The sequence below is a fragment of the Lepisosteus oculatus genome, chromosome 10 (genome assembly GCF_040954835.1).
Source record: "Lepisosteus oculatus isolate fLepOcu1 chromosome 10, fLepOcu1.hap2, whole genome shotgun sequence".
Classification (NCBI taxonomy): Eukaryota; Metazoa; Chordata; class Actinopteri; order Semionotiformes; family Lepisosteidae; genus Lepisosteus; species Lepisosteus oculatus.
In genome coordinates, this window is record NC_090705.1 from 41,473,763 (window position 1) to 41,490,980 (window position 17,218).

Sequence of the window (17,218 nt, forward strand, 5' to 3'; positions counted from 1 at the left end):
AAATTCACCAGACAATGCTGAAGAAGTGTCGTTTTGCTTTCCCTTTCCACCAAAAACCGCTACAATCTGCGATAAACCTGCTCCCCTCTAGTTCACAGGCCTCAACACGGCCGATGCCTTCAGCGCCATTACACAGCGGGCTAGAGAGCGAGATGTCGGCGGCCACCTCAGCAGTTCCAAGCTCAGGGATTGGCTGATCTCGCGTCAGCGGTCCTGGGGCACGCCCATTCCCATCATCCACTGCCAGTCCTGCGGGCCCGTGCCCGTGCCGGCGGAGGAGCTGCCCGTCCTGCTGCCCAGGCTGAGCTCCCTCACTGGCAAGGGAGCCTCCCCTCTGGAGTCGGCCCTGCAGTGGGTCCACTGCCGCTGCCCACGGTGAGTACCTGCTCATCTCCGCTCAGCGCCCTTGAAGAACAAAGCGGCTTTGTTTAGGGACCGTGCTACAGTACGTCTCGAGCTGCTTTCCTGGTTTGGGTTTCCGGACCAGTTGCACTTTTGCACTGTGGTCCCTCGGGTGACGTCACCTCGGTAGTTATTGTGGTACTGTACCTCCACGACGAGCATCTAAAAGAATGACTTAATTTGTCACTTGGTTTTGCAAGCGGCTGTCTTTTGTTTCTCTGGGGCACGGGAAGGAGTTCTGAAGCATGTGTATCAGGCCTTTCGCTGTAGTTACGAAGAAAACCCAAAGTTTCGCACCGCAGGTGGAACGTACTGTTTTTTCTTTTTGTGAAGGGAGCTGTGGGTTAATGTGAAGAACATTCACTCCAGCATCTCTGGGGATGTCAGGCTCTAGAGGCAGAGTCTCCCGGGAGGCCAGGCTGGCAGCCACTCGCAGCGCACAGCAAAGGGAAGTCTCTGGAGCATGATATTGAATCTGCCTGGTTTCCAGGAGCAGATAATTTGTGTAGTAATCGGTCTTCGATTTGTGATGCATCATCGGCTGTAACGATGACTACCTTTGCCCTGCCGGTCTCCTCTTACTGTTTTGGAAGACTGAAACACGGCACATCAGGATGGTAACCAGGAGTAAGAGTTGCCAGATACTAATCTTTCTTGTTTTTATAGTACCCCGCTGTAAAAGATCACTTAGTTAGTTGCTTACTGGCTCTAAAACGTACATCTCTGTCTGAGACTCTTCTCCAAAATTCACAGTTAAAGTTCTGTCCATCACTCGCTTGGTCTGTCAGTTCCCTCCTTCCCTCTGTACCTCTGGTTCACTTGCAGAATACAGTATCTGCTGTCTCACTCCAGAAAGCAGATATTGACTGACCCTATGAGCCTCTGCTTCCTAGTTTTTAGACTGTCACCCGACCAGTTGGTGAAAGACAGCATGTCATTCCCCACAGCTACCTGGGGAATGCATTTCACAGAACAGCTGTTAACTTTTTCTAACCTACCACCTTCTCATGTTTGGAGTCCATCGGAGATGGCAGGGATACAGAAAAAATAAGACTGTTTTCCCCCTTTGTCCAAGAACTGGAAGAGTTCACGCTCTTGAGAAAAGCAGGTCCTGTGTGGTTTCCATATCTGGCCCAACAAGACTTCAGATGGAAAGACCTTGCCAGATATATTTCACAGTTGCTCTTCTGGAGTCTGTGACAAGCCTTAGGTATACAGTATATTTTCAGATTTCTTTGCTACGCCTGATAGACAGTTCCTTCTGCGTTCTGACATCCAGATGTATTCATTTGGCCTCATTCATTCATATGTATTCATATTCAGATGTCATCTATACTGTAGGACAGCTTAAAAACAGTTATATAGGATTATGTCAGTGTGGCACTCTTTCGTGTGCTGTTATTTCTCATTATGAACCTGAGACCTTTGGAATCTTGAGTTAAACAAGTAAAAATAATTTTAACTTTGCTTTCCCAAATTCCCAATGCTGCTGGTTGAATACTTTTGTCTTGGTATTGAGATTTATTCCCCTATACATGCGATCAAAGCAAACAATTGTAATAATATTTTGACAGGGCACTGGGATAGATTGCATGCTAGAATTTTAAAATTCATATGCTAAGGGAATCAGCTGCATATTAAAGTTGCAGTTCTGCAATATGACAAAGATCTGTGGGAGGCCTGACTGCCCAATTTCGATGCTATTTCTACTCCTTTGTTTTGCATGCGCTTCTTGGTTAAATCCTGGAACTTCGGTATTTGGCATCAGCTTGAAGAAACCCAATCTCTCTGTATAGACTTCAGGGTTTAATTTATATTAGTGATCCCCTCAGACACTGTAGATTGCATCTTCGTGCTATAATTACATCCTTAATTATAATTTGGCATTTAGTAGAAAGATTAATCAAAATCACGGGACACATCGCATGTCCACTCTTCTAATTTCCAGAATGATGAACTCCTTACAGGTGTGTCTGCAGTTTGGAGGCATAAAGAGATTCATATTCAAGCGCATATTTTTTAATGAGATCGTCTTCGCTCTTGCCAGGACTTGAAGGGTCGGTTTTGGCTTCCTGGGTCCTGTTTTGTTGTTGCCTCTCTGCGCCTCTGTTTTGCGGTGCATTCTTGTGGTGTTCCCCCTGGGGACGTGGTTGTCTACACATAACACGTAATCTATTGCATTTCAGGGGCAAAACGACGGAATTTGCTTCTACATTTATGTGTAAATCACTTTTTTTCCTCACAAAGTGTCCTTTTTTTAGAAGCTAGTCCCTTGCGTATACAGTATGTCTCAGAAGAAGGTGCCACCAACAGCGGGAGATGGGAATATGCTATTTTGTGGACCCTTACTGTTCTGTGCTCGTTTAAAGCTAATAGCATAGCACATATGGTTCACGCACAGAAAATCAATCTTGTTCGTGTATCATTGGAAAGAAAGATGTGACAGAATTTCTCCACTGAGATGCTATAAATGCTTTAAAATGTTTTTGTGATGTGAAATATACCAGTTCCATACAGGTTAAAATGTTTAACAATTTTGTGTAGGTATTTATGGATGTCTGTATAAGCGCAAAGTGTAGGACGTAACATTCGCTGGAATTGTTTTGTTGGAATAGAACATTGTTCCTACAGTAGTGTCAGAGATAGACACTGCATTTAACTGCTGGTTTTTCATCAGTGAGTCCCAGTGCTGTACGTTCCTGTTTTGTAGCAGTAACTGCAGTGTATTAACCCTGGGGTTATTAGAATGTTTTTTTTTGTATTTGATACAATATCAGCTTTGTGGTAGTGGTAACAGCATATTAGGCTATTCCTGCTGTCTGGCGTTACCGAAAGAAATGAGTGCTGGGAGAGCAATTCACTAAAAAACAATTCAGTGCTCAGTGGCCTGTGACTGTCGATCAATGTAGAACTGCAATCACAGATTCAGACGTGCTGCGCTTGAAAGATTGCCATTTACATATTGTGCGGGGAATCTGAATCGCTGCAGGTTTCCACTCACTTTCCACAGTGCAGTCTGCGACAGACAGGCAGACAGGCAGACAGGCAGACAGGCAGACAGGCAGACAGAAAATATAGTCTGCTGTGTGTTACAGGTGTGATAAGCACTGTTTTTGTCAGGGTTTTTAGATGAATTGAGAGATTGCATTTTGAATTTGGACATTTCTGACTTTGTTCAGACCTGATGCTTACTTATTTGCACTTGGCCTTGAAAAAAGGCCAAGCTGTCCTTTTTTCTCTAGTAGTGCAGCAACGGCAGTAGCTGATTCTAAGGCCGAATGAGAAATACCACAAAGTCAGTACAGGGCAGAGATAGTGGTGTCCAAGACAATAGCATGAGCTTTTCCTCAAGAAATATCAAAATTTCTATTGAAAAGATGCAGTGCAGATTCTTTTATCCATTTTAGGAAACATTGATTTTTCACGCCTTATGAAACAAGTAAGTCCTTTCCAACAACAAATCTCAGTTTCTTTTGCGTTCCAGCCAAGCACTGTAGTTTAAACAGCTTTTTTTTAAAAAATCTGTCAAAAAAAATATAATCTACATAAAAAAAGGAGCTACACTTAATTCTTGGAAAACGTGGAAAATGATTCCCTGGGTCAAGGGAGTGAAGTAACTCTGGTGCCTTTGTTCTACAAGGGCTATCAAGGCAAAAACAATCAGTTCTCTCATTTTCTTCTTGTGGCTCAATACTTTCAGGATAACCTACCCACCCCATCACAGCTGTTTTGTGGTTCAAGATGAGTAGTCTTCATCCTCTGTTCAGTGATTATGGCAGTGTGACAGAGATTTGCGTAGGCTGTTATGAAGAAAAGGCTCAAAAGTAAAACCTCACGCATTATTTTTTATCATGTTGTTTTTAATGAGGGACTTAAGTTTTTACACATTAACATCTCCTTCCTCCTGTCCATAGTGATGACTGTAATTGCGGTGCTATCATTGTAAGCCTGTCAGTCTGCACGTATTCCTAGTGTTTGGTAACTCCTACGCCATTGCCTCATGCTTTAGGTTACCCGGATAGACATGTAGTCAGTTTTGGTCATTATACAATAGTTATCGTGCCATGCAGTTTTGGTTCAGTATTGTGACTGGGCTGCTTTTTGGAAAGTCATAGTCCAGATCGTTGTAAGTTTATGTTGTAAATAGTTACAGGTGTGAGAGATGATTCTGAGTCTGTCCGTCAATATGTTTAGAATGAAACCCTCTGCTTAAACCACTGAACGCATGCAAGGGTGGGAGGTGCAGCCGAACATGTCAGATCCCTGCCACGCAATAACCCTGTCTCTCCGTCGTCTGTGACGGTGCCAGACCAGTTGAAGTTAAGTGAAGGTAGACCAGTGAAGGGGTTACAGTTCGGCCCGGGAAACGATGAATTTTTCGCTGTAGCTTTAAAGGGAGAAGCAGATTCGGTCTCCCCTAGATTATTTATTCCTTTGCCTTAACAGTGCCAAGGTTAGGAGGGAGAGGTGTCGCGCTGCACAAAGGGCAGGCTAACGGAGGAAGCTGTAGGGTGAGGCAAAGGTGGGTTACGTGTCCAGTCAGAGGAGGAAGGTTCTCACACAGAGTTGGCCTCAGCCCTGCTTTCACCATTAAAGGTTAAAGGTTACAGCTCGCCACACTACCACGACAAGGGAGGTCTGCCGCAGTCCCCAAGAATTAGCGCAGGCTGTTCGTTTCAGGAAACAGACCTGAAGTTCCTGCGAGGGCAGGTGTTGAAACCCCAGATCAGGACCTTGTCTGGGTAAGCAGGTCCCTCACCTTGACCGGGCTCCGAGCACGGAGCGGCTTGGCAGGGTTTCTCGCCCATCTGCCTGCGGGGCTCAGGCCTAGCGTTCGCACTTCATTGCATAACTTTCCCTTCCCCGCGACTGCGCTCATAAATAAAATTATCCACTGTGAAGGTGAACATACAGTCTGTTCCTGGAACTGGTTCATATGACAGCCCTCTGTATTTTTAGTCTGCACAAAATTATAAGCATGAAATGCCTAATAAACACACACACACACACATTTTTGTGTTTGTGGCTGGATTGTGTGTGGCTTAACCAAACGCATTAACTGTTTGCTTGGCTTTTCTCGCAAGCTTCTGCTCGCTGTTTCAAAAATCATCACCGTCAGTTGAAATCAAGGGAGGTGATATTAAAACGATAGTACTCCAGCCATTTGATTTATGATAACGCATCAGGTTTTTGGTAACCATGCTATAAAAGAAATTGGCGCTCTGGGAATGTTCCGGAACTGAAAACAATATGAATCTGTTCAGTCTGGGGCAAAGGTTGATTTCCGTGTAAGAAATGAATACCTAAAATAAAACTGAAGAAGCAGAATGTCTACTGAGAGTGCTTATTGAGGAGTCACTTTGGAGTCACTGGGAGTTTTCCACTTGTCCTGCGGTTTCTTTATCTCTTTTGACTGCTGCGCGTACTGTCGCTGTTATTCCACTGGGAACACAGCCCTGTCTGCTGGGGAGGACAGACTGCAGGCAGCTTAATCTGAATAAATGTGTCCTGTCAAAACGTGCAAAGTCTGAACTCTTCCGGCACCCATTAGCAACACATCTAGACAAGAAGAGTGGAAATCCCAAAATGCATAAAGCAAGCAAAAAAAAAAAAAAGCATCAGCTTTTTAGTTTAAAGGATGTCTAACGTACAAAAGCTGCGACATGAGATGCTGCAGCACAGGGGGTTTCTGTGAAGAGAGGGGAGATAGCGTTTTGTTCAAATAAAGGATTCCCTTCCCTCGCCCTGACGTACGTCTGTCTGCCTCTTTTCAGGCAGTGCAGTAAAGAAGAAGGTTTACGTGTCTCCAGCAAAAGTTATTTTTTTAAAAGTGAATTTATTAGTCAAACTGATTCAAACCAGAGTATTTAATAGTAGCTGGCTCACTAGCTCCAAATTAATGATAATGCTTTATTAGCCCTATACAATTTCATGCGTTAGGAATTCATCTTTTTTTGCATACCCCAGCTTGCTCTCCATGAGACACAGACACACAGACAGGGAGAGAGCCTGGGGTCAGAGCGCAGGGTCAGCCATTGTATGGTGCCCCTGGAGCAGTTGGGGTTAAGGGCCTTGCTCAGGGGCCCAATGGAGTAGGATTCCTCTGCCGGCTGCGGGATTTGAACCAGCAACCTTCCAGCCACAGGCACAGATCCGCCCGTTGTCACAGCTTTAAGAAAAATACATTTTGCTTTGTAACTTTTATTTAGGGGAAGAATTTGTAGTTTCAATTTTTTTTTCCACGACTCTTCCTTCTTTTACACTTGTCTCATTGTATAAACAACTGTTAAGGCTTGAAAGAGTTAAACTGCTACACCTACTGGTTGCTAAGCAACCTCAAGGCCCTTTAGTTATGTAAAGGCAATGCACAGTGAATTGGATATTGCCAGTAAAGAGAATAATGTAACTGCTTTGCAGGTTAGCCGTAGAGATTATACAGGTCAAAAGGGTTGTGTTATGGCCTCTACTGTCGCATTATGAGAACGTTTTAATGGGTTCCTAATTGAATTAAAATAAAAGACAACAGAGACTGATTTTGTATGTTAATTGTTATAGGAGAAGATTTGTTCCTGAAAAGTCTGATAATTAATTGCATTGCTTAATTGTTTTGTTTTGTGTTCGAGTGGAGCTCTGCCCTAGTCCCTTGACACGAGCAGGGTGTTTCGCTGCTGGTTAATTAAAGATTAAGGGGCCGAAAAAAGCTTTTTATGTCAGCGTAGCGATATAGCAACGACAACAACGGGTTGGTCTCCGGGAACCTTACTGAACGTTTTTCTGATGGCTGCCAGCTAGCGGCACTCTTCCCACTGGATCAGAACCTCCGGAGCCGGAGCACCAGTGCGATAACCAGGGGCACCACGATCTAGAGGGCGCAGTCATTCAGAGGAGACGTTAAACCAGACTCCCGACTACTTGGTGGCTGAAGATGCCACTGTTATTAAGAGTGCGAGTGGTGCCTCTGTCCTGGTTAAATTCTACTCTAGGCTTGCACAGTCTGACCTCACTTAAACTCTCCCTTAATTCCGCGGTCGAGGTCGTTTCCCTGCCTGACCCACCATACCGTGGTGCTGCTCACACTCGATGGCTGCCACTCGTCTCCCAGGTGGCGGCTGAGCCAGTCACGGATGAATTTGGTCCCCTTCTGCATACGTCATAAAACGCTGTGGTATCTCCTGGGGCGAAAAGTGCTACGTAAATGCAGATCACTTTTAATAGAATTTGTGGCCTCACGTTGCAAGCCTCATGCAGGCGTGTGGAAAGCTGGTTCAGTCCCTTCCGTCTCGGGTGGGAAGCAGGTCACTAGTGTCAAGGCGTGCGAATCGGAAAGCAGCGTTGCCCCAGCTGGGACTCGTCCCGAGAGGAGTATGTGTGGAGCGCACCTCCGCCCACGCTGGTGTGGGAGCAGGTGGTCGGACGACTGATGAGTCGGGCGCTGGCGGTGATCACAAATGGGCCTCTTTCTCCAAGGTGTGCCGGCCCCGCAAGGAGAGAGACCGACACCATGGACACGTTCGTCGACTCCGCCTGGTACTATTTCAGATACACCGACCCTCACAACGGTCAGAGGTAAGGATCAGGCCAGGCCAGGCCAGGCACGGGACTCGGGACAGGGCTCAGCTGACGGTGCTCATGGCCTTCCTGTAGTGCTTCCTTGAAGACTTCACAACAGTCTCTCGGTAATAACTGATTTGGTAACAGCAGTATAAACTGCACGTACATGATGCACCTTTATTTTAGGCAGCAGAGACAGGAGACGTATTTGTGGCCTGGGCACCTTTAATCCACTATGGGGAAAATCTGGCTGCGGAGATGAGGAACTCATCTTCATTATCTCTGACAGCACAAGTCAGATGAAGAGCCTGATACGGGGGGATTAATTCATAAGCGTTCCGAGTTTTTTATGCTTTTGGTGACCTTTGTTTAAATCTGGTTTAGCTGACGGCTAAGTGAGCCTGGTTTCACCTTCACTCCCGGGAAGATTATGTAACATTAGAAAAGCTGTTACACAATTCAGGATCCAGGTTAATAAACAGCAACAAAGATGGGAGAGCTGTACAGAGCCAGGGGAAATCTGTTGATTTTAGTAAGGACAGGCAGTATAGTTGGCTGGACTGAGTGAGAGGTGGAAAGAGGATCTCCGGGGTCATTTAACATGCAATAGTGGCCATGTGGCTCATCTTCAGTGATCTGCCCATTTCAGTGCAGTGAGCCACAAGAGGTAAGCATTAAGATCCTGCTTAAACTGCACGGCGCCATTGATAGTTCTTCATCTGTGACTTCTGTGCAGTTTCCTTTCCCTTCCACATAGTTTTTTAATCAATTTTTATTGGGTCTCAGTGCATTGGGTTTGATGTGGAGGGTACCGTTGGTGCAGGCTGCCTGTGCTCCATTAGCATAGGATTAGAGTTCAGTCTGCTGTGGTGCCTTATTAAGCCCTTCGGGGTGGTTTTCTATTCCTATTACTGTATGGTATGTCCTCAGGTTTTAATTGATGAATGTCAACCCTGCTAGATGCCGGGTAGATAGACTAAGATTTTGTAGCTTAGTCCTGCTCATTTTGGAGCAAGACTGTCCTCTAGTGTTTATAGTGTGTTTTATTCACTGTGGTGGCCAAACCTTCCAGTGATCCTTATATCTGAGTTGTCCTGCCATAGAACTCCAAATAAAATCACTGTATTATACTGTACATATTATTCATAATAACCTCCTAATCACAAATGCATATGTTCGACTGTGCAGCAAAAATAAATATTTGCTGTAGCCGTGGGCAGTGTTTCTGCTAACATTGCAAGTGCACTCACCTGGGAATCATGCTGTCAGACTGGTTCCATAGCCTCTCTGGTGTGGAGGAATGTCATACTATACTGAAGCAAACTAATATCAGCCTGACCGAGATTTTCAGAAGTTATTTTCACTTTTTGTTAACGTGATGCTTTTTTGGCCTTTCCTTCCTTGCTATAGTTTACTGTTTCATGCAGAAAATGTTCCAGACTCTGAAATTCGCGTCTCTCAACTCCACGTTCACTCTTTTCGTTCTTTAGGCCCTTTGATCGGTCTCTTGCGGATTACTGGATGCCTGTGGATTTATATATCGGAGGCAAGGAGCATGCTGTCATGCACTTGTATTATGCCAGGTTTTTCAGCCACTTCTGCAGAGACAAGAACTTGGTTTCACACAGGTACAGTGAAATCGTTCATCACTCTACTCATTAATCTGACGTTGGCTTTGATGTCAAATGATAATCACATTTTGAACATCCCATGACCGTGTGACCGCATTGCAGAAATGGAGACGAGCTTTTAACTGCCTGTAAAATGTGAAAATAATTTGCATTTTTTTACGCAAGTTATTCCTACAGATGAGAACCAAAACGGTCTGTCGGAGGACAGGAAGAAAACCAGAATCGCAGCTGATTTTATTTTGTGGTTTGGTATACGCGGCAGTGATTTGCCGTGAATGTACTGTAGATTCAGAGCAGCAGTTAAAACACTAGCGCCACGTGCTGCAGTTTGCCTGGCGCTTGTGGCTGGGGGATTTAGCTGCGATCTCAGTGGTGTTTGACTGGAGACTGGGGGTTTTGTTGTCTTTGGAAGGGAGCCTTTTCACAAGTTGCTGGTCCAGGGCCTCATCAAAGGGCAGACCTTCCGGCTGGGAGACAGCGGGCAGTACCTCAGGAGAGAGGACGTCGACTTCTCAGGTGAGCCCGGCCCGGGTGCGGCAGCGTCCGGGGCCGAGGGTACAGAGTTCCCCGTTTCTCGGGAGGGTAAAACTGTGTAGTCCAGTCCTTCCCAGAAGGGGCTGCTCAGATGTGAGTTCTAGCATGATTTGTAAGAAAGCAGAGCAACCTTTTCCCCACTTGTACAGCTTCCCAAGTAAACGCATGGCAGATATGGGACCTTAACATGTATCAGACAGCGGCCTCATCAATATCTGTGGCAAATTTTGAAAGAGACAAATATTCGAGTGTGAAAAGTAGTCAATAAACCAGTAAGTAAGAGCCACCCATATTGTCTAGTACAATTTACTGGAGAAAGGAAGCATTTTCAGACATTAAGTACCTTAAATTGAATATCTGGGCAAACTCACTTACCCCTTTCTTTTTAAGCAGCTTTCCTCATGAAAGGATGATGCATGAGGCTGCCGTTAGACTTGAATTTCCCTATCGTTGTGTGTGGTGTCTTGCAGAAAAGTAGACAGTCATCACTTCAGGGGGTGTATGGATCGCAGTGAAGACAAATGGACAATATTGTTCTCCCTAACCACTCTGTATAGGGTGTTTCCAAACATTTGAATGTTACTGGCTCCCAGTTAGAGATTTGTTCTATTTTTCATAACACTGACTTCTCATTCATAACCTTACTTCTTGGACAGTGAGCCTGTAAGCACGCTGGCCAAATCCATGGTCATGTTCATCCTGATTCGTCTCTCTGATGTGCTTATTGCTTTTGCCCAAAGTGGAAAGAAAAAAAAGATTTAAAACAAACAAACATGGATGTTTTTTCTTAAGCTCCCATCTCCCAGGTCATATAAAATTGAGTTAGTAACTGACACTTAAAAAAGAAAAATAGTTGATTTGTTTTTTTCCATCAGTGTAGATTGTTTTTTCTTACTGGAATTGGTTTGTCAGTTGTCTAGCAACAGGATAAACATGCTCTTAAGTTATGCTATAACAGCAGCCGAAAATGAGAGCTATATTTGCTGTTTGAAATATCTGAACAAATTCCGATTCAGATAAGTTACTGCATCAAGCCACGATATTAAAGCAAGCAGGGCATCTTTAACATTCCCAGGACTGTTAAGTGTACTTTAGTTGGAGTGTATCTAGTAAAAACATATATCTAATATTATGTGTGAATTTCTGAAACGATTATATGCGCGAATGATCGCTACACTGGGTGATCATGTTTTATGCTGGATGGCATTTAGTATGTTGTGAATTTTGTGTACATTTGAGCCTAGAGGAGTCAGGTAATCTTGAGAAAAAACATTTTCAAAATGTTCTTTTTTTAAAAAAACTCTCGAATGAGTTTCTTTGCCCTTGTTAGATGATGTAAGCAGCAAAATTACTTCATAAAATATTTTCTCAAAAAGGAGAAAAAACAACATTTTTTAAGACAGCCACCAGGCAGAAACTACTTGCTTCCCAAGTAATTCATGGAAAGTTTTAATGATTCCAGCAGAAATGGATTCTGCAAGGTCTGTGACTGTGATCTGGAGGACGAGACATAAGATCATAGGAAAGTCTACGAGAGGAGGCCTTCCTGCCAATTAAGCTTGTTTGGAATTTAGGATAGTCGGTCCAACACCTCATACAAATTTTTCTTGAGAGTAAGCCAGGGTTTCTGCTTCAGCTTCAGGAGCTTGGCTGGGTAGTTTGTTCCAGACCCCCACAACCCTTCTGATAGGAATGTGCCTCCCTGTTCTCGGTTTTAAATGCTCTTCCCCGTAGCTTCCACTTGTATCCTCTTATACTTTTTCGATTGTTTCCGAACGAGTCGTGGTGAAGTGTTGCCCAGTGATCAGACTTTGATTGGACTGTCTAATGTGGTTAAACTGCATTGATCATTGGGGAATAAAGAGAGGAATCTACCCTGAGAGGGATTTACTGTGCAACGTGCTGCATTTTTCCCTGCACAGGAATGTGCTGACAGCACGTTAGTGTGTGAACCTGAAAAGAACAGGGCAGTGGTAGTCATGCTTAGATGGTGATGCCAACATTAAAGTTCATGATCACATTGTGCAGTAATCACTGCATCAGCTTATGAGTAGCAAAATTAGCTCCTTGTATCTAAGCAGCTGCAGCAATCAGTATTGGTTCAGTATTCCTTTGTGGTTTACATGCTAAAAGGACAGCTCAAGTTATGAGAAATGTGTTCGAGTTTTCCATTTACTTTTTTAATTCAGTTTAGTATTATTAACAAACCTGTGACAAAAGCCCATGGCTGTATCTGCATTTGTAATATAAGCCAAATCGTAATTTTTTAAATGTTGTATAAATAGAGTTAATAAGTAATTACTGTGTTCTGTAGAGAAGGCAACCAGACAGGACATAATTATCTTTTTCATGTTTTAATGAAGGGTATGATTCGGTTAATAGCAACACAATAAGGAACAGCAAGACTCTGATTACGGAACGGTGCTTTTTGTCGTGCTTCTGAGGAGCAAAGAAAGAGCACAGCTGTGCCATTAATATAATAGTATTATGGGGAAAAAGAAGGGATTGATTAAAAATTATTGTGAAAAATAAAACAGATTTATGCCTTTAAATGTATGTGGTTTACCTACTGACAAAATATCACCAGTAATTTAAGGCTAATCTGAGCATGGTGTATGAATGTCACATCTTAAAATATTCACGATTTATTGTAGTTCTAAGAATTGAAAGCTTGCACTCGCACAGATACAGTGTTTCAGATCCAGTGTTTAATTTTCTAACAGAAATAAGGAAAATCAGGTTGTGTAAACCTGGCAAAAATGTATGTAGATTATTGTTACCAACTGAATTATTTCAGTTTTCTCCAGAACAGCATCTAAAAATCCTGCTTCTTTAAGCCAAGAGTGTCTTACTTCTTTTATGATTTCGAATCTTACTATTACTTTATAGTGTGTGGTACTAACACATACTTTAAAGTAAATTTTCAGGTACTGTACATGCCAAATGTGTGATTCTAGTCCTTTTTTAAGGGGTGTACAGTTTGCTTTAAGCTGGTCCTGTACCTACAGAGCACCTTATACCACCCTGCCAGGCAATCAACATACTCGAACAGGAGCCGTAAGCCTGCAGGCTCTCGGCGCGTCTTGACATCAGCCACTGATGGAGACTTCGGCCAGCTCCTGAATCGCCAGAGTAGTGAAGCTGAGCAGCGGCTTCCAGCCCGGAGGTCACCTGACCCCAGCAGGACAGGGCCCCCTGTGCTCTGTGGTGCTGCACAAGCCTGGGCAGGGCTGTAAACCCCCCTTGACCCCCCTGCTGCGCCCCTCGTCTTCCAGGCCCAGAGCCCGTGCAGGCCGGCACGGGGAGGAAGCTGCAGGTCACCTGGGAGAAGATGAGCAAGTCGAAGCACAACGGCCTGGACCCGCAGGAGGTGGTGAAGCAGTACGGGATCGACACCGTGCGCCTGTACATCCTCTACGCCGGCCCGCCCGAGCAGGACATCCTCTGGGATGTCAAGAGTGAGAGCGCCGTTTTCGTTTGGGGGTGTGGGGGCAGTTCCGCCGCCTGCCCGCTGGTGAGAGGCTGTCGAACCTCCCGAACTGCCAGGCTCGCGGCGAGCTGGTCCAGAAAGACACCGGGGAGCTTGTGGGGAGGGTCTAATTACTCGTTTACTCAGCTGAATCTTTTGTACAAAGCGAATTACATTTAGACGCTGTTGTACAGCTGGATGGTTCACTAGGGTGGTTTGGGCGAAGAGCCTTCCTCCAAAATGTAAAGAAAGTGCAGTTCCTGTCGTGTCTCACAGCAGTCCCTCTTTCCTGTGACAGTGTTTGTTCCAGTACTATCACAGGAAATTATTATTCTTATTATTTAATAATAACAGTAAAGCCAGGGAGCCCAGTCTGTAGATTTCTGAGCTGTGACGGGACGGCACCGCAGGCGGGTCGGGTCACACAGTGCCGCGCCGAGAGCTCAGCCCGGGGTCTCAGCGGGAAAGGTCTGTCGCGCCTGGCACCACGGGAACACGTCTCCTGTCTGACGGTCTTCCAGCGGACGCCATTCCCGGGGTGCTGCGCTGGCAGGCCCGCCTCTGGGCGCTGGTCACCAGGCTGGCGGACGCCCGCTGCACCGGGGGGGTCCCGGCTCCGCAGCTGCTGAGCGCCCAGGAGAAGGCGGAGGCCAGGAGAATCTGGGAGAACAAGAACTACGCGGTGTCGCAGGTCAGGACCGGCAGCCGTTTCTGCCTTGTGCGCTGTGCTGTGAATGCTTTACCTTTTTATTGCAGTTGTGCAGCATCCAGTCGTCTCGGAATCGCTTGAGGGTAGTACAGCAGCCAAAGAGGCTCACAAACTGCAGCGTTTGACACAGTTAGATGTCACAACATTACATTTTTTCAGTCTCAGCCAGCAACCTTATCACCCTGCAGCTCACTGAAGCTCAGCAGGTGTGAGCCGGGTCAGTACCTGGAGGGGAGACTCCTGGGAGAAGCTCAGGTTGCTGCTGGAAGAGGTGTTAGTGGGGCCAGCAGGGGGCGCTCATCCTGTGGTCTATGTGGGTCCTAGTGCCCCAGTATGGTGCTCTTCAGGTGAGACGTAAAACGGAGGTCCTGACTCTTTGTGGTCATTAAAAATCCCTGGATGTTCCTCATAAAGACTAGGGGTGTAACCCCGGCGTCATGGCCAAATTTCCCCCTGGACTCCTAATAATCCCCATCTCTGGCCTGGCTTCATCACTCTGCTCTCCTCCCCACTGAGAGCTGGTGTGTGGGGTGTGTATTGGTGCACTGTGGCTGCCGTCACATCATCCAGGTGGGGCTGTACACTGGTGGTGGTGGAGGGGGTCCCCATTACCTGTAAAGCGCTTTTGAGTGGAGTGTCCAGAAAAGCACTGTTATATGTGTAAGCCATTATTATTAATTATTATGAGTTGTAAGGGCTCATTGCTCCCATGTGCCAGTGGGCTGTGAGCAGAGTATTGTCTGAGAGGTAGCCCACTGCACTACAGCATCTGTCTGCACTGCCTCCTCATGCAAGCTGAGCGAGGCTGGCTGAGTCGAGCCCCCTTCTGGTTTCGGTATCTTAGCAACTGGCCAAGTTGGTGGAACAGAGGAATTGACCACAAACCAGCCACCCATTATCAGTCCCCGATAACACAGAAAAAAAATTATACAGGGAGAACCATGTCAGGGATGAAAGCATAATGAAATGTTCAATCAAAATAGCATTTCATAAAAATGTGTATTCAGAATTTTATACCCAGCAACAGAAGTAATGTTGTGACATCTAATTGCACTGAGAAATCGATTAGACACAGTTACATAGAAGATATGATGGGCTAAAATGCTGTTCCCCCTTTCGTTTTTTCTTTCTGTATATTCTTGTTGCAGGAAATACAGTGAAAACCGTCCATCTCTAGTAGGTTCCAGCAGGTCGTTCTGTGACAACTGAGCTGAATAGCGTGACTGCTGGTCTGTTTCTTCAGGGGCTGAAAAGAGGAGAACATTGCAATTAATCGTACACAAAAACAAGGGAAGATATGAAAATGATACCAGGGAAAAAGGGGTGAAGAAAGTGATTTTTCAACATTTCTGCTCTTTTTTCCTCAAAAGGAAAATCTCAACTAAAAGTACAGAACAAATCAGCTTGGACTTTCGATGGGCACTGGATAAACAACCCATTTATTTTCTGATGTGTTGCAAACACTTCTCTCATTAAATGACATCAGTAGCAGTTTCACTTGAACATAAATGTGGCCTTTGTACTAGAACACAGTGACCTTTGGAGGACAAATAATATTAGAAACCCAGCTGAATTCCTTGCATGCTAGACATGGATATCTTTGGTTTTAAAATAGTAACACGGGTCAGTGACCTCACTACTTAACCAGTGCTGTGCGAAGTGACATTTAGTTTGTGAGCAGCTTTTAACTTCACCAGAGGCTCATAGAGACTCTTCTTTCTACTCAAGCTGGCAAGACTGTCAGGTGATTGTAAACAGCCATTCATTTGTATATTTTGAATACAAGAGTCATTATTTTAACATTAATGAAGACTGCAAAAGTTTTTATGTGCTCTTGAATATTCACAGTATGTAATATCACCCATGTTTTTGACAATTTACATAAAATCTCAGATCAAGTCATATTTATTTTGGCTTAATTTAGGAATAACACTTTCTCTACATGCCTGAACGTGCTCCGAATTCCTGAACAAAGGGTAGAATAGGGCTGTAAATTTGCTAATGATTTGAAACATTGTAACAGTGTTTGATTGAGGTTTGATTGAGGTAATTAGTGGTGTACCACAGGGATCTGTACTGGGACCACTGCTCTTCCTGATTTATATCAATGATCGAGATTCTGGCATAGTGAGTAAACTAATCAAGTTTGTGGATTACTTCAAAATCTGTGAATTGTGAAACACTGTAGAAGCAGCAGATGAAATAAAAAAAAGATTTAGATCAGATTCAAGAGTTGGCTAATTTGTGACCATTCGTGTGTCATATATTCAAACATTAGAAGGTATCCGTAAAAATGAATCATTAATAATGATTCATAATTATATAAATTAAGAAAATAATGAATTGTTATTAAGCTAAATATTTTTCATAGAAATGCATATAAGATATTTTGTAACTCTCTTACATGTAACCAGTTTTATTCATTTGAAGAATAATAGAGAATTTTATAGGTCTCTCTAACTTTCCATCTTATTAAGACCAAAGAAATACTTCACTCAGTCCAACTGTTGTCCAAATAATGAGTTCATTTAGGTCCTGAATGGCTCAGGTAAAAGGAAGACCAGAAAACCTGGCTCTCTGGGCTTCAGCTTTCTGCAGTACCTACCTTTTCCAGTGGGTGTCAGTAATGGTCCAGGGATTCTATGAAAACTGGGGCTTCTGGTGTGATTTAAACTGAACAAATAAAGTGAATTTAGTATCACTACATTCATGGTTTTCTGCTCTCAGCATGAGCAGAACCAATTTCTTTTAACATTTCAGAATTTACTGTCCCTTATCGACTTTACCTGTTTCTTACCTGTGGTAATGATGCTTTCTAGCAGCAAAGGAAGTATTTTATAACATTCATTTATCCCTTTTTTGTAGAGACTTCTTAAGCTTGATGAAAGCAAAAAACTTGAAGGTGTCTTGTTTCTTAAACCA

At 44.3% G+C, this 17,218-nt stretch overlaps 1 protein-coding gene across 2 annotated transcripts in view; it reads left to right on the forward strand.

Annotated features, from left to right (window-relative positions):
• Positions 1-17,218, forward strand: part of lars2 (leucyl-tRNA synthetase 2, mitochondrial) — a 60,355-nt gene that overhangs the window by 32,496 nt on the left and 10,641 nt on the right. For both annotated transcript variants that reach the window (XM_015357004.2, XM_069195231.1), the window contains exons 12-17: positions 92-375; positions 7,870-7,968; positions 9,444-9,581; positions 9,997-10,100; positions 13,394-13,576; positions 14,109-14,278. In XM_015357004.2, coding sequence (XP_015212490.2) covers positions 92-375; positions 7,870-7,968; positions 9,444-9,581; positions 9,997-10,100; positions 13,394-13,576; positions 14,109-14,278 — 978 coding nt within the window. The remainder of the gene's footprint in view (positions 1-91; positions 376-7,869; positions 7,969-9,443; positions 9,582-9,996; positions 10,101-13,393; positions 13,577-14,108; positions 14,279-17,218) is intronic.